At 40.7% G+C, this 23,717-nt stretch overlaps 1 protein-coding gene across 3 annotated transcripts in view; it reads right to left on the reverse strand.

Annotated features, from left to right (window-relative positions):
• cnksr1 (connector enhancer of kinase suppressor of Ras 1) overlaps nucleotides 1–23,717 on the reverse strand; it is an 88,278-nt gene that overhangs the window by 42,182 nt on the left and 22,379 nt on the right. For all 3 annotated transcript variants that reach the window (XR_008632877.1, XM_055158765.1, XM_055158769.1), the window contains exon 5: nucleotides 538–579. Coding sequence is in view for 2 of the 3 variants with exons in the window: in XM_055158765.1 (XP_055014740.1) it covers nucleotides 538–579 (42 nt within the window). In the remaining variant the exon portion in view is untranslated. The remainder of the gene's footprint in view (nucleotides 1–537; nucleotides 580–23,717) is intronic.

Below are 23,717 nucleotides of genomic sequence, written 5' to 3' on the forward strand. Positions count from 1 at the left end.
TAGGTATGTATATATTATATCTGTGTATATGATGTGTACTATATCTGTGTACATAATATACATATATTTGTACTGTGCAATTATTGCTTATAATGTACAGGAAATGAGACGTCTGTATTTGTTCTTCGTTAATTTGGGACGGTAGAAAAAAGGGGTGGGGTTAAATAAGTATTTACTTCCTCCCACTCCTTTTTCGGACACAAGGAAAATTCTGCGTAACATTTATTTTGCCTGTTATTATAGAATAGAAATAGTTACTTTTTGTGTTATATCTATGTATTTACGTTTTTGTCTTTTTTTATTATTTAGTTTTTTGTTTTTGTTTTTTTAATTTATGTTCTATGTATTACTGTCCGAAATAAATAAACATAATAATAATAATAATAATAATAAAAGAAATGATCTAATCACAATCAGCCCGACATATCGCCCAACGAAAACTGTCGGAGCTGATCGGCCGTCAGTTTCTCCAGACTCTAAACAGACTCTTTTTTTTTACGTTTAATCCCAGACGATCGGTTTTGGGCAGTGACTTACCACAGAGATGATGTCCTTCTCCTTCTCAAACACTGTGCTGTCCTGAAACACAGACAGAAAAAAGGTGTTAGACTAAATATTCTGACTCTTCAGTAGGTTCTGTTTTCTGTGAGTCATTTTTTTTATTTTTTTAACCCAGCACATCTGAACTTTTAGAATAATCAAAAGCAAAGAGATGAAGGACTGATGAAATAACAGCTTTTTAAAGAAACATTTCAACAGCTCAGTTCAACTATAAGAACATTATTAAAGTTTAGACTTGGTAATTGGTGTAAAAAGTTTATAATTTCCTCCAGAACCATTTAGGCAATTCAGATTTGTAACATTGTGCTAAAAAACTCTGACTTGGTTTTTGTGTGAAGGTGTTTTTACTTCTACACTGCTCAAAAATGAAAGGAACACTTTGAAAACACATCAGATCTCAATGTGGAAATAAAAAAAAATGTTGAATATCTATAAAAATCTGGACGAGCAGATGAATGAGGATGAATTGAAAGTGAAATATTGATGTGGCAGGTTGGTCCATTTTGTCTAAATCAAACTTCTGCAGCTCAAAAAGCTTCAGTTTCTTGTGCTGCTCCACGTTCTTCTTCTGTGCGTTTGACAACGTCGTAGCTCCAAATGAGACGAACCAGATCTGCGTGAGGGCGTCACTGAGCTCCTGTAGAGTCTGAGGAGAAACCTGGAGCCATCTGACGGACCTTTAGACCTGGTTTAGTCCTAGTTTAGACCTGGTTTAGTCCTGGTTTAGTCCTGGTTTAAACCTGGTTTAGATCCTGGTTTAGTCCTGGTTTAGTCCTGTGGTTTAGTCTTGGTTTAGACCTGGTTTAGTTTAGACCTGGTTTAGGCCTGGTTTAGACCTGGTTTAGTCTTGGTTTAGTCCTGGTTTAGTCCTGGTTTAGACCTGGTTTAGGCCTGGTTTAGTCCTGGTTAGTCTTGGTTTAGTCTGGTTTAGACCTGGTTTAGTCCTGGTTTTCTGGTTTAGTCCTGGTTTAGTCCTGGTTTAGGGTTTAGTCTTGGTTTTAGACCTGGTTTAGACCTGGTTTAGTCCTGGTTTAGACCTGGTTTAGTCCTTGGTTTAGTCCTGGTTTAGTCCTGGTTTAGTCCTGGTTTAGTCCTGGTTTAGTCTTGGTTTAGTCTTGGTTTAGTCCTGGTTTAGTCTTGGTTTAGTCCTGGTTTAGTCTTGGTTTAGTCTTGGTTTTAGTCCTGGTTTAGTCCTGGTTTAGTCTGGTTTAGTCTTGGTTTAGTCTTGGTTTAGTCCTGGTTTAGTCTGGTTTAGTCCTGGTTTAGTCCTGGTTTAGTCTTGGTTTAGTCCTGGTTTAGTCTGGTTTAGTCCTGGTTTAGTCCTGGTTTAGTCCTGGTTTAGTCCTGGTTTTAGTCTTGGTTTAGTCCTGGTTTAGTCCTGGTTTAGTCCTGGTTTAGTCTTGGTTTAGTCCTGGTTTAGTCCTGGTTTTAGTCCAAATTACCAAAACAAAACAAAAAAAAACAAAAACAAAGGGATTTAGCCCAAAATGTGAAAACAGTTAAATCCCTCTGTTTAATCCATTTATTTCAACAAAGTAACTGTAATCCAATTACCACTCACTGAAACAGTAACTGTAACTGAATACAGTTACTCCTCATTTGTACTCTGATTACTCTGGTACATGTAATCTGTTACTCCCTGACACTGAATGCACAGATAAGATAAGAACACATGGTGATTGAACAGGAAGTGCTACTGTTTACTTCCATTTACTGTTGAAAACCACATTCTAATGAGGCTTTTTATTTTCACTGCTTTGACAGTTGATCATTTCTATTTCCTCGAATCAGAATCAAGTTAAAAATGTGCAGCTTCAAAAATGAGCAGCTTTGTGAAAGGAGCTGAGCAGAGGAAAAGGGTTGGAGACTCCTGATCTAAAGAGATGCTCAACAGAGACGCTCGACCGTCCTCTGCAACGGAGGATTAAACCAGGACTAAACCAGGACTAAACCAGGACTAAACCAGGACTAACCAGGACTAAAACCAGGACTAACCACTAAGACTAAAACCAGGACTAAACCAGGACTAAAACTAAACAAGGACTAAACCAGGACTAAACCAGGACTAAACCAGGACTAAAACAGGACTAAACAAGGACTAAACCAGGACTAAACCAGGACTAAACCAGGACTAAACCAGGGACTAAAACCAGGACTAAACCAGGACTAAACCAGGACTAAACCAGGACTAAACCAGGACTAAACCAGGACTAAACCAAACCAGGACTAAACCAGGTAAACCAGGACTAAACCAGGACTAAACCAGGACTAAACCAGGACTAAACCAGGACTAAACCAGGACTAAACCAGTAAACCAGGACTAAACCAGGACTAAACCAGGAAAACCAAACTAAAACAGGAACTAAACCAGGACTAAACCAGACTAAACCAGGACTAAACCAGGACTAAACCAGGACTAAACCAGGACTAAACCAGGACTAAAACCAGGACTAAACCAGGACTAAACCAGGACTAAACCAGGACTTAAACCAGGACTAAACCAGGATTAAACCAGGACTAAACCAAGACTAAACCAGGACTAAACCAGGACTAAACCAGGACTAAACCAGGACTAAACCAGGACTAAACCAGGATAAACCAGGACTAAAACAGGACTAAAACCAGGACTAAACCAGGACTAAACCAGGACTAAACCAGGACTAAAACCAGGACTAAACCAGGACTAAACCAGGACTAAACCAGGACTAAACCAGGACTAAACCAGGACTAAACCAGGACTAAACCAGGACTCTAAACCAGGACTAAACCAGGACTCTAAACCAGGTCTAAACCAAGGACTAAACCAGGACTAAACCCAGGACTAAACCAGTCTAAACCAGGACTAAACCAGGACTAAACCAGGACTAAACCAGGACTAAAACCAGGTCTAAACCAGGACTAAACCAGGACTAAACCAGGACTAAAACAGGACTAAACCAGGACTAAACCAGGACTAAACCAGGACTAAACCAGGACTAAACTAAACAGGACTAAACCAGGAAACCAGGACTAAAGACTAAACAGGACTAAACCAGGACTAAAACTAAACCAGGACTAAACCAGGACTAAACCAGGACTAAAACAGGACTTAAAACCAGGACTAAACCAGGACTAAACAGGACTAAAAGGACTAAACCAGGACTAAAACCAGGATTACCAGGACTAAACAGACTAAACAGGACTAAACCAGGACTAAACCAGGACTAAACCAGGACTAACCAGGACTAAACCAGGACTAAACCAGACTAAACCAGGACTAAAACAGGACTTAAACCAGGACTAAACAGGATTAAACCAGGACTTAAACCAGGACTAAAACCAGGACTAAACCAGACTAAACCAAGGACTAAACCAGGACTAAACCAAACCAGGACTAAACCAAGACTAAAACAGGACTAAAACAGGATTAAACCAGGACCAGGACTAAGCCAGGACTAAACAGGACTAAACAGGACTAAACCAGTTAAACCAAGACTAAACCAGACTAAAACCAGGACTAAACCAAGGACTAAACCAGGACTAAACCAGGACTAAACCAGGACTAAACCAGGACTAAACCAGGACTAAACCAGGACTAAACCAGGACTAAAAGGACCAAATTAAACCAGGACTAAAACCAGGACTAAACAGGACTAAACCAGGACTAAACCAGGACTAAACCAAAGACTAAACCAGGACTAAACCAGGACTAAAACCAGGACTAAACCAACTAAACCAGGACTAAACCAGGACTAAACCAAGACTAAACCAGGACTAAACCAGACTAAAGACTAAACCAGACTAAACCAGGACTAAACTAAACAGACTAAACCAGTAAACAGACTAAACCTAACCAGACTAAACTTAAACCAGGTAAACCAGTCTAAACCAGGACTAAACCAGAAAACTAAACCAAGTCTAAACCAGGACTAAACCAGGACTAAACCAGGACTAAACCAAGACTAAACCAGGACTAAACCAAGTCTAAACCAGGACTAAACCATGACTAAACCAGGAAACTAAAGGACTAAACAGACTAAACCAGGACTAAACCAGGACTAAACCAAGACTAAACCAAGTCTAAACCTGGACTAAACCATGTGTCAGGTAATGAACGACCACAACATGTTCTGATCAACATTTACCGTCAAACTGTTTCTGAGTCAGAATAAAAAGAACTGACCAAAACCTGAACAAGAACTTGAAACTAGGACTTTACTTATGTCAAATAAACTTGCGCTTGTGCAGTGTCGGGAAGGTGACTTTTAAAATGTAATCCCCTACAGATTACAGATTACACACACCAAAATGTAGTTTGTAACAGAATCCATTAAATGACTTAAAGTGAGTAATGTAATCTGATTACTTTGGATTACTTGATTTGTTGTAGAGAAACAAAGACGAGGAAATCTGCACATAAGAAGTTTTGTCTGATAAAAGAAAATAAAAACCCCAGTCTTTCCTGAACCGTATTAAAAATATTGATAGAAAACGAGGAGACACGGTCCAACGGCAGGATTCATCCTGTTAAATCCTGTTTTAGCCCCAGTTTAGACCTGGTTTAGACCTGGTTTAGTCCTGGTTTTAGTCCTGATTTAGTCCTGATTTAGACCTGGTTTAGACCTGGTTTAGATCTAGATTAGACCTGGTTTAGACTTGGTTTTAGTCCTGGTTTAGTCCTGGTTAAATCCTGGTTTAGTCCTGGTTTAGCTCTCGTTTAGTCCTGATTTTAGTCCTGGTTTAGTCCTGGTTTAGTCCTGGTTTTAGTCCTGATTTAGTCCTGATTTAGACCTGGTTTAGACCTGGTTTTAGTCCTGGTTCAATCCTGGTTTAGTGTTTATCCTGGTTTAGTGTCCGGCAATGAGTGGAATTACCAAGAAAAAAAAAGTGAAAACAGGAAAATCCCGCCGTGTAATCCATTTATTCCAACAAAGTAACTGTAATCCAGTAACTGTAACTGAATACAGTTACTCATCATTTGTACTCTGATTACTCTGGTACATGTAATCTGTTACTCCCCGACACTGCGCTTGCGTCTGATTTACATTTATAATCTACGGATCAAAATGTTATAATTTGCAATAAAGTGAGGAAAGTAAAACAAATCTGATCTTCCAAACTAATCGATTTGAACTCAGTGTTTTATAATGAAGTCGTCGCTCTGAACCACGTGGATCCTCGCAAAACTACGGTCGTCGCACAGAATCTTCACTCGCTCCTCACTTTTTCCGCAGCACCGCCTTGACTAAACAATTTTTTTGTGGGAAACATTGGAACTTCAGATTCGATTAATCGATTTTATACAATTTTTTAGCGAGGCCTAATGTGAGTACAGCACTTTAATCCACTGTGTTGTTTTTAAAAGCGCTAGAAACAAACATGCATAGAATCTATCTGACGTTATGACATGTCAACATGGTTTGGTGACCTGTCAGTCAAACTTAAAGCACAGATTTTTACCTTGACTAAAAGAGCAGGTAAAATAATGGGTGTGGCCCCGAGCTCAGTTCAGCAAATGTTTGAGGAGACTGTGAGGAAACTCAGCAGGAAGGTGATCAGTGACCCAACCCATGTTCTTCACAGTCAGTTTGAGTTGATGCCGTCAGGCAGAAGGTTCAGGTCCCAAACTGTAAACTGAACAGATTCAAACATTCTTTTGTGCCACTCGCTGTTAAACTGCTAAACTCAGATAATGCAGTTAAAAAATAATTATAAAAGGCTTAGGGATTGTGCAATCAAAACTGCACATAGGTGCAGGGAATGTGCAATAATTATATCTAAAACTGCACATAGGTGTAGGGAATGTGCAATAATTATATCTAAAACTGCACATAGGTGTAGGGAATGTGCAATTAAAGCTACACATAGGCTTAAGGAATGTGCAATAATTAAATCTGCACATAGGCTAAGGGAATGTGCAATAATAACTATGCAATAGGCTTAAAATGTGCAATAATTATAACTAAAACTGCACATAGGCTTAGGGAATGTGCAATAAAACTGCACATAGGCTTAGGGAATGTGCAATAATTATAACTAAAACTGCACATAGGCTTAGGGAATGTGCAATTAAAAACTGCACATAGGTGTAGGGAATGTGCAATAATTAATATCTAAAACTGCACATAGGTGTAGGGAATGTGCAATTAAAGCTACACATAGGCTTAAAGAATGTGCAATAATTAAATCTGTAGGCAAGGAATGTGCAATAATTATAACTAAACTGCACATGGCTTAGGGAATGTGCAATAATTAAAACTGCACATAGGCTTAGGGAATGTGCAATAAAAACTGCAAAATGTGCAATAATTATAACTAAAACTGCACATAGGCTTAGGGAATGTGCAATTAAAACTGCACATAGGTGTAGGGAATGTGCAATAATTAAAACTGCACATAGGCTTAGGGAATGTGCAATAATTAATAGAACAGAAGAATGCAAGGGTTTGCCTGTTAAGGATAATTTAAGGGTCCTGTTGGTGCATCACTCGTGGTCAGACTTGGTCTCATATTTACTTTGTTTTATGGTGTTTGTTTATGTGCTGCTTTGTGTTGTGTTGTCCTGTTTTTTGATAAAACATGTGACCCCCTGTCCCAAGACAAATTTCTCCCATGGGAGACAATAAAGGATTATCTTATCTTATCTTAACAAAGTTGAGTTGAGTTCTGCCCAACAGGAGCAAACGTCGGCACAAAAACCATCACAACAAAAGAGCCGTGAAGCTGTCGGCTCCTCCAGTGAACAGCTCCACATCATGGGAGAAAGCCAAAGATTTTTTTATTTTTTTTTATTTGTACCAAAACATATTACTAATTAAGAAATTAAAATTGCAGAATGAAGTAAGTTCAGAGCAAAGTGTCGGTGAAAACTGGAGCTGAACAGAGAAATGTCGTCTTAAACAGAAGCGATCAAAGGTTATACAAACATACACACAAAAACAAACACAAACACAACTGAGTAAAAGTAAAGAGGAAACTAATAAAACTGGTCTGTTGTAAAGGACACGTGTTCTGCATTATTTATGATTTTATGTTTTAGAAAAAGCAGGTTTTTCTGTCCAATAAACACAAACACAATGAAAGAAAAAACACACTTCTTTTTTACTGTAGATTCTGAATCTGTGTGTTGTTCGTTTTTCAATGTAAAACCAAAAATAAGAAAACGAAAAAAACAACAATTTTCTTCATTATTTGTCTCCAAAACCAAAATGAAAAAACAAATAATGATTCGTTTTTTCAGTTTTCGATTTTGTGTTTAAATGAAGAATGATGATGATGCCGGATTTTTGAGCTGAATACGGACTGAACCAGGACTGAACCAGGACTGAACCAGGTCCGAGACCAGACTGGGAGCAGATCGGGACCAGAGCAGGACCAGAGCAGGACTCAGAGTTTTCACTCCAAGCCTCCACAGGGTCCGAGCCTCAGCTTCGAGCTCCGGTCCTGCTGTGGGCTCTGAGCCGCCGGTCTGGCCCCGGTCTCAGTACAGGTCTCAGTCTCAGTCCCGGTCCCGTCCTGGTCCTGGTCTGGTCTTGGCCTCAGTCCCGCTCTGGTCCCGGTCTGGTCTCAGTCTCGGTCTGGTCCCGGTCTGGTCTCAGTTCTGATCTCAGTCTCGGTCTGGTCCCGGTCTGGTCTCAGTCTCGGTCTGGTCCCGGTCTGGTCTCAGTCCCGGTCTGGTCCCGGTCTGGTCTCAGTCTCGGTCTGGTCCCGGTCTGGTCTCAGTCTGGTCTGGTCTCAGTCTCGGTCTGGTCTCGGTCTGGTCCCGGTCTGGTCCCGGTCTGGTCCCGGTCTGGTCTCAGTCCCGGTCTGGTCTCCGGTCTGGTCCCGGTCTGGTCCTGGTCTGGTCTCAGTCTCGGTCTGGTCCTGGTCTGGTCCCGGTCTGGTCCCGGTCTGGTCCCGGTCTGGTCTCAGTCTCGGTCTGGTCTCGGTCTGGTCTCGGTCTGGTCCCGGTCTGGTCCCGGTCTGGTCTCAGTCTGGTCCCGGTCTGGTCCCGGTCTGGTCTCAGTCTCGGTCTGGTCTCAGTCTCGGTCTGGTCCTGGTCTGGTCCCGGTCTGGTCCCGGTCTGGTCCCGGTCTGGTCTCAGTCTCGGTCTGGTCTCAGTCTCGGTCTGGTCCCGGTCTGGTCCGGTCTGGTCCCGGTCTGGTCCCGGTCTGGTCTCAGTCTCGGTCTGGTCTCGGTCTGGTCTCGGTCTGGTCTCGGTCTGGTCTGGTCTGGTCCCGGTCTGGTCTCAGTCTCGGTCTGGTCCCGGTCTGGTCTCAGTCTCGGTCTGGTCCCGGTCTGGTCTCAGTCTCGGTCTGGTCCCGGTCTGGTCTCAGTCTCGGTCTGGTCCCCGGTCTGGTCTCAGTCTCGGTCTGGTCTCGGTCTCGGTCTGGTCCCGGTCTGGTCCCGGTCTGGTCTCCGGTCTGGTCTCAGTCTCGGTCTGGTCTCAGTCTCGGTCTGGTCCCGGTCTGGTCGTTATCTGTTTCTTTCATTTTGGTTTTGGAGACAAAACATAAAGAAAACTGATGTTTTTTTGTTTTCTAGTTTTTGTTTTCATATTAAAAAACAAATGAACGGATACAGACACACAGGTTCTTCTGTCTAAAGTTCATGTCGCAGAAAGTCTTAAAAAAAGAACTGCATTTCTACTTGTGACGTAACAAACCCGGAACATCACACGTCCACATCACTCAGGGACAGAGCGAAGTCCAGGCTGAAACTGAGGAGGAACTAAAACTCAACAGTGTCGCAGGCGGCGAAGAAAAACTCAGGGCCAAACGAGACTCAAAACTTCACAATGTGATTTGAAACTTTTCTGCTCAGTGAAAATGAAAGTTTGTAAGTTTGTCTTGGTGCTTAATGCTGGACTGAGAAAAAAAGAGAAAAAAGAGGTGATAATAATAAAATAATAATAATAATAATAATAATAATAATAATAATCTTGCAGGTAAAAAACATATTTTATGGGAAGTGTCTTTTGTTTAGACGAGGCATGTCCCAACTGTGGCCCGTGGGTCAAATGTGGCCCTCACACAAATTTTTCTTGAACCTGCATCAAGTTTAGTTTAGTTTAGTTTAAAAGTTTAGTCCTGTTTCAGTCCTGGTTTAGTCCCGGTTTAGACCTGGTTTAGTCCTGGTTTAGTCCTGGTTTAGACCTAGTTTAGACCTGGTTTAATCCTAATTTAGACCTGGTTTGGACCTAGTTTAGACCTAGTTTTAGTCCTGGTTTAGACCTGGTTTAGACCTGGTTTAGACCTGGTTTAGACCTGGTTTAGACCTAGTTTAGACCTAGTTTTAGACCTAGTTTTAGACCTGGTTTAGTCCTGGTTTAGACCTGGTTTAGACCTGGTTTAGACCTGGTTTAGACCTGGTTTAGACCTAGTTTTAGACCTGGTTTAGACCTGGTTTAGACCTGGTTTAGACCTGGTTTAGACCTAGTTTAGACCTAGTTTTAGTCCTGGTTTAGACCTGGTTTAGTGTCGGGCAATGAGTGGAATTACTGGGCCAAAACAAAACAAGGGAATAGCTCAAAATGTGAAAACAGGAAAATCCCGCCGTGTAATCCATTTACTTCAACAAAGTAACTGTAACCGACTACAGTTACTCATCATTTGTACTCTGATTACATAACTCCGGTACATGTAATCTGTTACTCCCTGACAGTGGTCGCAGTCGAGTCAGACAGATTTGGACGAGACCTGCAGAACCAGTCGACCGTGGGACGAGTTTGTGGAAGGAAAATGCGCAACATGAAAACTTCTGTTTGTCCAAAGACGCTGTTGTTGTTTTAAGTACAAACACACACGATCCAACTCCACACACTTTTACATCACCGTGTGCAGCAGATTTACTCCCGAAAACACTCGTCTAAACGCGGAATAAAAAGTGAAGACGCAGAGGCGAGTTTCAGCTGACGTCATTGTTATTAAAAGCCTGCGTTGCTGCTGGGAAATATTTTGGTCGGAGTCAAACACAGTGCGTAACCTCGTGTATTTATCCCCGATAATGGTAAATTCCTGCTGCATTATCGGACGCACAAATAGAAGCACGGAAGAAGGAAAATGTCTTTTTCGTATTCTGAGTGAAAAGAACCACTAACGGTGAATTAAACGACTTTCAAACATCCGCAGAGCAAACGTAGAAGATCCTAACAAACCGTGGACTCAACAAGTTCAACAACACATCGAGACTCTTGGAGGTTTTCATCTTTTCTGCTGTGAATGGCCCAGGAGTTTCCACCAAGTCATTGTGGATGTCGTCCCAAGTGAATATTTGTCCAGGTAGTTGGAGATTCAGACCAGAAATGTGTTTTGTTCCACCTTTTGTCGGGGTTGAAAAGGGTGATTTGTCGTCCGTCGATGCTTATGACCAATTTCTGGTCAAATGGTCTTGGGTCGTCTGCCGTTAGAGTGGATAAATAACCGGGATCAATACCCTTTACGTGCTTTCTCGCTCCGTCCGTCATGTTGAATTAGTGTTTCTTGCCGCCGACCGAAATAATTCCCAGCATGCAACGCGCGCTTTTGTCAACAATGAAACTCGCCTATAAAACATAGCCTGAAAATGTTTCTTTACGAACCTCAGAGCAGAACCTGTGGGCCTGATACCGGTGTCACACTGTCCTACACCCGTCCTGTCCGTGTGCTGCTGCGTAATTAAGCCTGGATATGTATTCACACACTCTCTCTGTCACACACACACACACACACACAGAGACAGAGGGAGGCAGCTGACTGTGGACCTCCTTCGCCCTCTGGCTGCTAAAACAACACTTTCTCTCACTTGTGGTGGAGAAAGTCCCTTCTGCTGTCAGAGAAACAATCGTCCAACTGTTGAGCGGCTCACACTGAAAACTGTGTCTGGAAGAATCGCAACATGATAATGAAGACAAAGATTACGTAAGACGAGAGGAGATGGACTTCTGAAACTAATTACACTGATAATTGAATAAACGCTGTGCTTTTGTAACTTAAAGGTTGTATGGAGGATTTTTTTATTTGTTTGTAATTGTCAATGAAAGTTTAAAATACCATTACAGAGACGCAGCAGCCTTGTAATTATGATGAACAGAAAAAAAAGAAAGAAAATTGATCAACTGTGGACGTGTTGAGACCAGATAAACATCAGCCAATAGAAAACGAGGCTGCCTCATTTTCTATTGGCTGTCAGGTTGTCAATCAAACTCCCTACGTTTCTAAGGTAACTATGCAGCAGTTCTTAGAGGCTTTTTCTAATTGTGGCTCTCGCAGTTCGCATAAAGTTTGTTGCGATGTCGGACGAGAATCCACGACCAGTTCGCCGCAAAAGAAAGTCGGTTTTTGAGGTCGCGGAAAGAAGAAGAGAAGGAGAAAAGGAGCGAAGACAAACTGAGGTGATTCTTGGAGATTCCTCCAGCAACGGCGCGACTGAAGCAGATGAAGGCTCTAAAAACTGAGGTGTTGGTCTCTAAATTATTTCTAGAGGAGGAAGGTGGTGTCACGCATGCACTACATTTGAAAAAGGACTGTCGCTGGATTTCTCTTTCCTTAAAAAAATCCTCCATACAACCTTTAACTTAAGCCACACTCCAGGCAAGTGCACATAAGCGTCTTTCTTTTGGGTCTGTGTGTTATATATGATAATGCATGGATGTTATGTAATGTTTGTCTGAAAATTGGTGGTTTTCAGACTCTAGAATGTGACAATGTCGTTCTCCCGAATGGAGAGCAAGAGACAGATCTCCTGATTGGTTACACTGTACTTTACTATGAAATATCCAAAATGTAAACTCACAAATGTTAAACCGTGTTCCAATTAGTGACTAAACCCTAGAACTCACTGTATTACAACAAATATCTGCATTTTAACAATAGCAATTTTAGCTGCCGGCATCTGTATTTACCCTAATCAGTATCAGTATCAGTATCAGTATCAGTATCAGTATCAGTATCAGGGGTAAAAACGTCGCCATATTTCTGATTGTGTTGTGTCTTTTTCTTGGTCCATTTCGGTAGTTGTCACTCAACTTGCTTGCTGTCACAAGAGCTAATTTCTTTACCATTATTTATGTGGTGTGTAAAATGTTTTGGGATCCACGTGGCCGAACCAGGCGTCTAACATCTGGTTATTGTTTGTTTTTGATTTTTCTCTGACAGATTCCAGAGTCGCATATTGACTTACACTTGCATTGACAATAAATTCACATCACTTATGGTGATTTTCATTGTTATGTTATTAGGTTGTTTTTTTCAGACGTGATCGAAACTGTCAGGTGTGAAATACACTCTGGGTCTGAAAAAAAACCTAATAACACAGAATATCAGAAGACCAAATGAACCTCATTGGACTGTTCTCGTGATTTTCGTTGTTGTACAAACTGACAGTACAGTTACACTGGAGGCTCTTCGCATGATCTTTGACAGTGATTTTCTTGCCAATACGACAATCTACTGTGATCACACACCTTTAGTTTTTTATGAGACACCCTCATTTTCTTCAAACATATTTTTTGTTATTGTGGGTCTGCGTGGACCCCAGTACCAAAGAGGCTAATTTTGCCAAAAGGGTTCTGTATACCCTATACCAAAAGGAACACCTATGATGTCTTTTCTTTGTTAGCATCAATAATTTATTTTTATTTATTTATTTATTGAATAGGGACAGTGCATATTAATGAACATCTACAACATTGCAGTGTAAATATGCCAGATTATAGCAAGACTGAACATTTCCATCTGTCGTCCCTCGGCAGGAAACACCACAAATTTAAACAAAGCAAAAACAAGTAACAAATCTATACTAAAAGTGTCCACAAGTCTGGTTTTTTCTTTAGCCGCTCTTTTAAGTAGGACTTGAAGGTGGCAAGAGTTGGAGTTTCTCTTATTGATAGTGACAGACTGTTCCAAAATGTTGAGCCTCTGACTGAGACACACATTGTCTGAATAATGCAACAGAACCTAAAAAACCTTTGGTGATTTTGCACCAAAAGTGACAAAAATGTGAAAAAAGAGAAAAAAATGTGAGGTTATTATTTCATTTTTCATTGAATTAAAGCAAGTTATACCAAATGAATTTCGTTGTTTCTTTATTTCTAGTATCTGAGGTTGTCACACTTGTCAAGAACCTAATTTGGAGACAACTGTTCCCTGGACACTTCTGGAAATATATAACGTGATGTTGGGGTCTGTGTGGGCCCCTGGGCTACAGATTAGTAGGTTTTGGCAGGTGTACTGATGAGGCCTATAGAATGTTGTGATGTCATCTGAAACCCAGTCATTGCCCAACTGAACTAAAAACAATTGTTCATTTAATTCACAGAAAAATGTGTGGGAAAAAACATGGATTATTTATCAGTCTGGCAAAAGTCAGAGTTGAGAAAGTGAGGAATGCTCCGACTGTTCACACTAAAAACACAGACCCTGCTCTCTCAGCTGCCCCTCACCTCACCTGAGCAACGACAAACGAGTGGAAGTATTCAAAAGTGAACTACGAATAAAAGATAAGCATAAATCCAACTGTGTAACTCAGCTCTGTTCAGTGGCTGCAGGAAACAGTTCGAACACTTCACGCCAGCACAAAGTCTGCAGAGTTATGCAACGTTATGCAATCATTTTCAGACCAAAACATGCACCATGTGAATAAATCCTCCAGCTGAGACGGTCCTGACCAAGTCTCACAATCACAATCTCACAATCTGGTGACGGGTCCCCACAAGTGACACAGAGACACTACTGAGGACCCACTGAGAACCCACTGAGAGACCCACTGAGGACCCACTGAGGACCCACTGAGGACCCACTGAGGACCCACTGAGGACCTACTGAGGACCTCCTGCCACACCTTAACCTTGATGAAGATGATGATTATTATTTTGTAAGGCTGAAACTGAGGAGGAACTAAAACTCAACAGTGTCGCAGGCGGCGGTGAAAAACTCAGGGCCAAACGAGACTCAAAACTTTACAATGTGATTTGAAACTTTTCTGCTCAGTGAAAATGAAAGTTTGTAAGTTTGTCTTGGTGCTCGGGTTAATGCTGCACTGAGAAAAAAAGAGAAAAAAGAGGTGATAATAATAAAAAAAAAATTTTAAAAAAAATTAAAATAATAATAATAATAATAATAATAATAATAATAATAATAATCTTGCAGGTAAAAAACATATTTTATGGGAAGTGTCTTTTGTTTAGAGGCATGTCCCAACTGTGGCCCGTGGGTCAAATGTGGCCCTCACACAAATTTTTCTTGAACCTGCATCAAGTTTAGTTTAGTTTTAGTTTGGTTTAGTTTTAAAGTTTAGTCCTGTTTTAGTCCTGGTTTGGACCTGGTTTAGTCCTGGTTTAGACCTGGTTTTAGTCCTGGTTTAGTCCTGGTTTGGACCTGGTTTAGTCCTGGTTTAGACCTAGTTTTAGTCCTGGTTTAGACCTGGTTTTAGTCCTGGTTTAGACCTGGTTTACCTAGTTTTAGTCCTGGTTTAGACCTGGTTTTAGTCCTGGTTTAGACCTGGTTTTAGTCCTGGTTTAGACCTGTTTTAGTCCTGGTTTAGACCTGGTTTAGACCTGTTTTTAGTCCTGGTTTAGACCTGGTTTAGACCTGGTTTAGACCTGGTTTAGTCCTGGTTTAGACCTGGTTTAGACCTGGTTTTAGTCCTGGTTTAGTCCTGGTTTAGACCTGGTTTTAGTCCTGTTTAGACCTGGTTTTAGTCCTGGTTTAGACCTGGTTTAGTCCTGGTTTAGACCTGGTTTTAGTCCTGGTTTAGACCTGGTTTTAGTCCTGGTTTAGACCTGGTTTTAGTCTGGTTTTAGACCTGGTTTAGTCCTGGTTTAGACCTGGTTTTAGTCCTGGTTTAGACCTGGTTTAGTCCTGGTTTAGACCTGGTTTTAGTCCTGGTTTAGACCTGGTTTAGACCTGGTTTAGACCTGGTTTAGTCCTGGTTTAGACCTGGTTTAGTCCTGGTTTAGACCTGGTTTAGACCTGGTTTAGACCTGGTTTAGTCTGGTTTAGACCTGTTTTAGTCCTGGTTTAGACCTTGTTTAGTTTTTAGTCCTGGGTTTAGTCCTGGTTTAGACCTAGTTTTAGTCCTGGTTTAGACCTGTTTAGACCTGGTTTAGACCTAGTTTTAGTCCTAGTTTAGACCTGGTTTAGACCTGGTTTAGACCTAGTTTTAGTCCTGGTTTAGACTTGGTTTTAGTCCTGGTTTAGACCTAGTTTTAGTCCTGGTTTAGACCTGTTTAGACCTGGTTTAGACTTTTTAGTCCTGGTTTAGACTTGGTTTTAGTCCTGGTTTAGACCTAGTTTTAGTCCTGGTTTAGACCTGGTTTAGACCTGTTTTTAGACCTAGTTTTAGTCCTGGTTTAGACCTGGTTTAGACCTGGTTTTAGACCTGGTTTAGACCTGGTTTTAGACCTGGTTTTAGACCTGGTTTAGACCTGGTTTAGACCTGGTTTACCTGGTTTAGACCTGGTTTAGACCTGTTTAGTCCTTGGTTTAGTCCTGGTTTAGACCTGGTTTAGACCTGGGTTTAGACCTGGTTTAGACCTGGTTTAGACCTGGTTTAGTCCTGGTTTAGACCTGGTTTAGTCCTGGTTTTATTTTTGCTTAATATTTTTTATATAATTTATAACACTTTTTTTCTTTACTAAAATAAACAGCAACAGTCTGACAGTTTTACAATAACACAACATAAGCAAAACACTAATTGTTTATCAATCAATATCAATATTCAAAGTGCACACAGTTTCATCAAGATTTGAGTAAATTTCACTCGACAAGTAAAATGATCTAACAGCGGAACAAGACTTTTTGTACTTTAAAATTGAAAAAAATAACATTTGTTCCATTGGTGGATAATTTGACTCGTCAAGTTGAATCGACTAAAATAAAGTCAAATGTTCTTAATTTAAGTCATTTTATTTTACCCAGATATAGTTTTTTCCAGTGCAAAAGTTCTCAGTTTTACATGTCATTTTGATCATCACAGATCATTTTATGTCTGAGATATTTTTAAAATCTAAAGAAAGAAGAGCATCATTTCAATTCATCGTTTAGTTCATTTTATAACTTTACACCAAAAATTAAAACACTTGTTCGGACTTAAGCGTTTTCAAAATGATATAAACCTCTTAAATTATAACGACTAAATTCTTTAAATGAAAGAAATCCTGTTTGCTTTTTGGAATGATATTTTTTAACTCTATCAATAATTTATAATGATTTAATATATTCAACATCTTCAACATTCAACATATTCAACTTTAAAGTTTTAACGATGCATCCTCAATAAACAGTATTTATCTGCACAATATATTTTCTATTTTCAGTTTAGTCTCGTCTGTAATAAAATATCATCACATCAGGGTTTGTAAATCATTGTATTTACATCAAAAACTGGTGATTTAAATATGATATAAGCAAGAGTTACAGTTTGTACATGAGACACTCAGAAAACAACAGCGACTAAATAATCTCATAATAATGATCTTTAATCGGTTTGTGTTTGTTTAGGGGTTTGACTTCACGTGTCTCTCGGTTTCACAATCAGTCTGTGGCACAAAGTCAAAACAGAACAGAATCTAATGACAAGAGCACAGTTTATGTCCAACACAAATGTCACGATACTGAAATAATAAAAAAAAAAAACTAAATCAATCTAATTACAGTTTCTTTGGCTTTGACTCTGTGACTTCGGTTCCAGTTCTAGTTTTGTGTTCAAAGTCTGAAACATCTGAAACACGTCCTGGTCTTAAAGTGAAGAGGTTTTTATTGTTGTGGCATGTTTTTGGTCACCGTGTTTGTGCAGATCACTGTGTTCAGGACAAACTGGGGGAATCTTTTTGGAACCGGGTGTTTTTGAAATGTGTTGTTGAAATTTGGACATTTTAAATTGCAATATTAATTTTAAATGATTTAATAAAACAAACAAGTCTAGCCCTCACCAACTGGATACAAATACAACTTTGAGTGTGTAAACAGAGACGAGAAACAGATATAACAAACATGTGAGACTCCGGCCCGGGGGCCAAATTTAGCCCTTGATATAATTATATTTGTCCCGAGAGATCATATCAAATCTGTATTAGAGCTGCTCACCGACTACAGACAGAATATAGAGACATGACTTATTTAAAATGTTGTTATTGTTTTATATTCTGTTTGTTCTGGATTCAATGTTTAAGCAAAACTATTATTAAACATTTATTTGAAGAAGAAAAGGTTTAACATCACATATGGGGCTGTCGCGGTAACTGCAAAAGTGAATCAGTAAGACGCCCACGACGATCACCACAAGAGACCAACAAGACCCGACCCAGAGTCCTGCACCCGCCCGGACCAGGACTTCCAGGAGAAACTAGGACTAAAACAGGATTAAAACAGAACTGAACCAGGACTGAACCCGGACTCGACAGGCTCGGAGGTTTGCCCGTGTGGACCGTCGGGTGACCACAGGCGAAAGGACCGGTGCACAGCTCCATGTCGCATGGAGATAAGTGCAGCCGTCGCCCAGTCGAGCTCTGCAGACACCTGCTCCACAGGCTCAGGGTTCTCTCTCTCAAGTCCACGGGTACACGACCTGGACCGGGACTCTGACCCGACCTGGTGCGGGACTCTGACCCGACCTGGACCGGGACTCTGACCCGACCTGGACTCTGACCCGACCTGACTCTGACCCGACCTGGACCGGGACTCTGACCCGACCTGGACCGGGACTCTGACCCGACCTGGACCGTGACCCGACCTGGACCGGGACTCTGACCCGACCTGGACCTGGACCGACTCTGACCCGACCTGGACTCTGACCCGACCTGACCTGGACCTCAAGACTCTGACCCGACCTGGTGCGGGACTCTGACCTGAGCTGCCACAGTGAGAGCTGGAGAGATGCAGCGACACTTGTTCCAAAATCAAAAGTTACTTCTCCCACTACACACACACACACACACACACACACACACACACACACACACACACACACAAACATTACACACACACACAACACACGACACACACACAACAACCGAGGTTCATGTGCATCTGCAACCAGCAGCATCATCATCATCATCATCATCATCATCAGATTTTTTTCAGATCTGCAGGAAATATTCTAATTCCGGGGGAAGTTCAGTTGAGCCTCACCGCAGGAGAAACTCCCCGACCACAACAGCCTCGGTTACAGATCTCGAAAGAAGTGAAAACATGCAGATGTTGTTCAAAATGTTTTAACATTGCTTATTATTATTATTATTATTATTATTATTATTATTTTTGTTTTTTGTTTTTTAATCTTTTGGATCACTGGCCTCGAGGAGCACATTTCTCGCATGTTTGAATGTAATACTCCCTACAACTTGTAACAGATAATACTCCCTACAACTCAACTCACTTATGTAACAGATAATACTCCCTACAACTGTACAACTTTATGTAACAGATAATACTCCTACAACTCACCTTATGTAACAGATAATACTCCCTACAACTCAACCTTATGTAACAGATAATACTCCCTACAACTGTACAACTCACCCTTATGTAACAGATAATACTCCCTACAACTGTACAACAACTCACCTTTATGTAACAGATAATACTCCCTACAACTGTACAACAACTCACCCTTATGTAACAGATAATACTCCCTACAACTGTACAACAACTCACCCTTATGTAACAGATAATACTCCCTACAACTGTACAACAACTCACCTTATGTAACAGATAATACTCCCTACAACTCTTGTTTTTTATTATTTATTTTTTTTTATTTTTTTTTACATTTTTACATTTATATGATTAAGTTTTATTTCACGCGTGTTTCTTTCTCTTTTCTGCGATTTTTTAAAAGATTTTTTTCTTTTTTTAATCACCATTTATATATTTTTTTCTCTTTGTTATTATAGTTTATCGTGATGTTTCAGTGAAGTGTAAAAGCTCCGAGGAGATGAAGGTGTGAACAGGAGCAGTGGCGCGAGCGTCGTGTGTGAAGCAGTGAAACGTTTTACAGGATCTGAAGTCACACAGAGTAAAGACGCTCGGACTCAAAATAGTGGAAATGTTCAACGAAACCAAAACCTCCACATTTTCAGTTCAGTAAAATCTGCCTCGGCTCGAATTATCTGCCCCCCTCCTCCTCCTCCTCCTCCTCCTCCTCCTCTGCCCCACACACACACCAAAAAAAAAAAAACTCTGAAAAACCCCACACACACACCGGTAAAAAAAACTCTGAAAAAAAACAAAACAAAAACACACGCACGAGCAAATAAACTGTGAAAAAAATAAAAAGTAAAAAACAGGAATTGAGTGAACAATAGTTAATTACAAACAAGTGACTCGTTTTAGTTCTGGTTTAGACCTGGTTTAGACCTGGTTTAGTCCTGGTTTAGTCCTGGTTTAGTCCTGGTTTAGTCCTGGTTTAGTCCTGGTTTTAGACCTGGTTTAGTCCTGGTTTAGTCCTGGTTTAGTCCTGGTTTAGTCCTGGTTTAGTCCTGGTTTAGACCTGGTTTAGTCCTGGTTTAGTCCTGGTTTAGTCCTGGTTTAGTCCTGGTTTAGTCCTGGTTTAGTCCTGGTTTAGTCCTGGTTTTAGTCCTGTTTTTAGACCTGGTTTAGTCCTGGTTTAGTCCTGGTTTAGTCCTGGTTTAGTCCTGGTTTAGTCCTGGTTTAGTCCTGGTTTAGTCCTGGTTTAGTCCTGGTTTAGACCTGGTTTAGTCCCTGTTTAGTCCTGTTTTAGTCCTGGTTTAGTCCTGGTTTAGTCCTGGTTTAGTCCTGGTTTAGTCCTGGTTTAGTCCTGGTTTAGTCCTGGTTTAGTCCTGGTTTAGTCCTGGTTTAGTCCTGGTTTTAGTCCTGGTTTAGACCTGGTTTAGTCCTGGTTTAGTCCTGGTTTAGTCCTGGTTTTAGTCCTGGTTTAGTCCTGGTTTAGTCCTGGTTTTAGTCCTGGTTTAGTCCTGTTTAGTCCTGGTTTAGTCCTGGTTTAGTCCTGGTTTAGTCCTGGTTTAGTCCTGGTTTAGTCCTGGTTTAGTCCTGTTTAGTCCTGTTTAGTCCTGGTTTAGTCCTGGTTTAGTCCTGTTTAGTCCTGTTTAGTCCTGGTTTAGTCCTGGTTTAGTTTTTAGTCCTGGTTTTAGTCCTGTTTAGACCTGGTTTTAGTCTGGTTTAGTCCTGGTTTAGTCCTGGTTTAGTCCTGGTTTAGACCTGGTTTCCTGGTTTAGTTCTCGAGGTGAGTGTCCCAGATCTGTTCGTCTTTTCTTTCGGTTTAACAACAGTCAGAACAATCGTTCTTTGGGTCTTTTGTTTTCGTTGAAATCAAACTCTGAGTCTGGACGAGCAGAAAAACTGAAAACTCACGACAAAAGTGTCGACATGGAAGTAAAATTCATCATCTGATTAAAAATAAAACGGACTGAGGATGTTTTATGAAGCAACTAATTTTATAGTGTAAATGTGTTTTGTTTTTTTCTCGTAACGTTACAAACTTTTGAGGATTATTTTTGTCAAATCTTGAATAAAACAAAGATATTTAAGAAAATCAACGAAATCAGTGTTTTCAATCCGTGTGTCATTTGTACATTTGGACCAGGACCAGGACCGAGACCAGGACCGAGACCAGGACCAAGACCAGAACCAGACCGGAGACCGAGACCGGACTGAGACCAGGACCGAGACCAGAACTGAGACCAAGAACAGGACCAGGACTGAGACTGGGACCAGACCAAGACCAGACCAAGACCAGATCAGGACCAGACTGGGGCTGAGACCAGGACCTAGACCAGGACTGAGATCAGGACCAAGACCAGGAACAGGACCAGGACTGAGACTAGGACTGAGACCAGGACTGACCGAGAACAGGACCAGGACCAGACCAGGACCAGACCAGGACTGAAAACGGTTTAGACCTGGTTTAGTTCTGGTTTAGTCCATTATCATTTTTTTTTCCATTTTTCATTTAAACAAAAAATCAAAAACTGAAAAAATGAATCAGTATCTTTTTTTTTCATTTTGGTTTTGGAGACAAATAATGAAGAAAATTATTATTATATATATATATATATATATATATATATATATATATATATATATATATATATATATATATATATATATATATTATATATATATATATATATATATATATACACATTATTATATTATATTTTCATTTTCTTATTTTTAGTTTTATTTTGAAAAACTAATGAACAAGTGACACACGGATTGTTTCCCAAAGACCCTCAGGTGGGTCACAAGAGATTTTTTTTTTTGGTTTGTCTTGTCTGACCAGTTTTCTGTTGAAACACTGATTACAGGTTTTTCCTCGTTCAAAACTTGAGTATTTTTCGGACTCTAAGACGCATTTAATTCACCAGTGCTGTACATAGTTACTCATAATTATTTCATACTTAATTACTCATGAACTAACCATTTGAGCATTTATTAATCATTAATAAACTATGAGAGAATGATTTACTAATAATGAAATGTAATGATCATTCAGGCAGCGTTTATCTGTGAGTTTAGTCTTTTTGAGAGATTTTCTAAAGTGAAGATGAATTATCCTTTATTAAACATTTACTAAGCATGAATCATTATTAATTAAATCTTTGTTCATTGTTAATTAAGTCTTTGTTCATGCTTTATTAAGGCTAAATAAGGTGTAGTTATTATAAAGTGTTACTGAATAATAAAGTGTAAAGTGGCGTTAGGGGAAAAAAACGGTGATATTTTCCTGTGAACAAACGTGAGTCGTGGGTCACAAAGTTTTTTTAACCTGGACTGAAGCCGAGCGAAACCGAGAGTCTGAACGGGCCCAGAGGTGCAGATCCAAGTCCTAATCCATGACTAATCCCAGTTTGGTCCTGGTTCAGTCCTGGTTTAGACCTGGTTTAGTCCTGGTTTAGACCTGGTTTAGACCTGCTTTAGTCCTGGCTTTAGTCCAGGTTTAGACCTGGTTTAGTCCTGGTTTAGTCCTGGTTTAGTCCTGGTTTAGTCCTGCTTTAGTCCTCAGTTCAGTCCTGGTTTAGACTTGGTGCAGTTCTTGTTTCAGTCCTGCTTTAGTCGTCCTGAATTCAGTTCTGGTTCAGCTCTGGTTTAGTCCTGGTTTCAGTTCTTGGTTTAGTCCTGGTGTAGACCTGGTTTAGACCTGGTTTCAGTTCTGGTTCAGTCCTGGTTCAGTCCTTGGGTGAGTCCTGGTTTAGACCTGGTTTAGTCCTGTTTCATTCCTAGTTCAGTTCTGGCTCAGTCCTGGTTTAGACCGGTTTAGACCTGGTTCAGTCCTGGTTCAGTTCTAGTTTAGTCCTGATTTAGACCTGGTTTAGACCTGGTTCAGTCTTGGTTTAGACCTGATTTGGTCCTGGTTCAATCCTTGTTTAGACCTCTTTCAGTTCTGGTTTAGACCTGGTTTAGTCCTGTTTAGTCCTGGTTTAGACCTGGTTTAGTCCTGCTTCAGCTCTGGTTCAGTCCTTGGTACAGTCCTGGTTCAGTCCTGGATCAGACCTGGTTTAGTCCTGGTTTCCAGGGTTTAGACCTGGTTTGGTCCTGGTTTAGTCCTTTTTAAACTTCACATAAACATTCCCACTCGTCTCCTGAACATTTAAAAAGAAAATCCGGAGTCTAGAAACAAATTATTACAAAAAAAACCAAGTGAAAAAACAAAACCCGTTTCGATCGACTGCGTCAAGTTTCAAAAAGGAAGCGAGACCTGATCACCGCACGCAAATAAAATAAAACCCACAGATCATTTTATGTCATTAAATCCCGTCTAATCCTGCGTCTCCGGGTTAAGAATAATCCAATCAGGAGCTTCGAGTCGTACCTGTCGTTCCGGGAAAAACCTCGACCCGGTTTTCAGACGCTGCTTTTGTAATCCTCCGTTTCTCTCTTCATTTTTTTTTTCTGCAGGTCCTCGTGTGTCGTGTGCGTCTCTCGGTCTAGTTAATCATCCTCCCGAGCGCCGCGAGTCAAAAAGTCAACCCCCTTCGAGCTCCTCCCCTTTCCCACGCGAGCCCCGCCCCCTGCCTCAAGCGCCCGGCCTCAAAAAAAAAAAAAAAAGGAGAGACACAAACACGCTTCAGCTTTCACGCTTTTTCACAGTTTCAGGTTTTCAGAAACACGTCCAAAGTCCCGGTGAAACTCGGCTTGGGTCAGTCTGCCCGGAAAAATGTCAGGAATGTTTGAGATAAAGACGGAGGAAGGAGAGAAGGAGAGAAGGAGAGAAGGAGAGGAAGGAGGAGAGAAGGAGAG

Source organism: Boleophthalmus pectinirostris, unplaced genomic scaffold (assembly GCF_026225935.1).
Source record: "Boleophthalmus pectinirostris isolate CB_2022bp ecotype Guang Dong unplaced genomic scaffold, ASM2622593v1 HiC_scaffold_10, whole genome shotgun sequence".
NCBI classification, from domain to species: domain Eukaryota; kingdom Metazoa; phylum Chordata; class Actinopteri; order Gobiiformes; family Gobiidae; genus Boleophthalmus; species Boleophthalmus pectinirostris.